Consider the following 720-nt stretch of genomic DNA (forward strand, 5'->3'; position numbering starts at 1 on the left):
CCGCGGCACCCGCCTCCGCTCCAGCTCTCTGCCGGCTTCTTGGAAATGGGTCATTCCTGGAGCTCGCCGGGAAACTGGGAAGAGGAGGGAAAGGAGCCAAGCAGGGCGATGTCCCGGCAGCGTCACTGGAGGGGATGGTCCCCCCGTGCCGGAGCCGCTGCAGGGGATGCCGACGTGGCTCCTGTGCCCAGGTGAGGCCACGCCGCTGGGTGTAGTTTTTTGGCCCCGGGGGTCCCCGGACATGGCAGCTGCAGCCGTGCCATTCCCAGGGGAGCTGGGGCACCTCCTATGTGGGGGTTCCCCCCTGCCACCCCACCGACCTCCAGCCCCAGCCTCTGGCCGTGTTCCGGCACAGGGCTGTGGGGGTCTGAGGTCCGGCATGAGCCTCTGCCCCCTGGCACCGTCGCGGCAGCCCCCTGGCAGGACCCCCCCCATCCCCGGCAAACCCCTCTGGACTCACTCAGGCCTCTGGGTTTGGGGTCGGGGTCAAGTCCCTCCGCAGGACTGGGGCACTCGTCACCCAGGGACGTGGCCCTCTCCTCCTCCCGGTCCTCCTGCAGCCTGGGGGCAGAAGGGGGGTGAGGTGGGGGAGCAGAGGCACATCATGGGGTGCAGCCAGCTGGGGACCCCCAGTAGATGGGAATGCAGTGCCTTGGGCTCTGCCAGGGTTTGGGGACACTGGTCTCATGGCAGGGGGAGTCCCAGGGCAGCCCCTTCCCC

General features: G+C 69.4%; 1 protein-coding gene across 1 annotated transcript in view; it reads right to left on the reverse strand.

The window, feature by feature from the left end:
• NAV1 (neuron navigator 1) overlaps positions 1-720 on the reverse strand; it is a 63,284-nt gene that overhangs the window by 61,354 nt on the left and 1,210 nt on the right. Inside the window, exon 3 of the mRNA XM_019472725.1 lies at positions 461-561. Within this exon, the coding sequence (XP_019328270.1) occupies positions 461-561 (101 nt within the window). The remainder of the gene's footprint in view (positions 1-460; positions 562-720) is intronic.

Source organism: Aptenodytes forsteri, unplaced genomic scaffold (genome assembly GCF_000699145.1).
Source record: "Aptenodytes forsteri isolate BGI_AS27 unplaced genomic scaffold, ASM69914v1 Scaffold213, whole genome shotgun sequence".
Taxonomy (NCBI): domain Eukaryota; kingdom Metazoa; phylum Chordata; class Aves; order Sphenisciformes; family Spheniscidae; genus Aptenodytes; species Aptenodytes forsteri.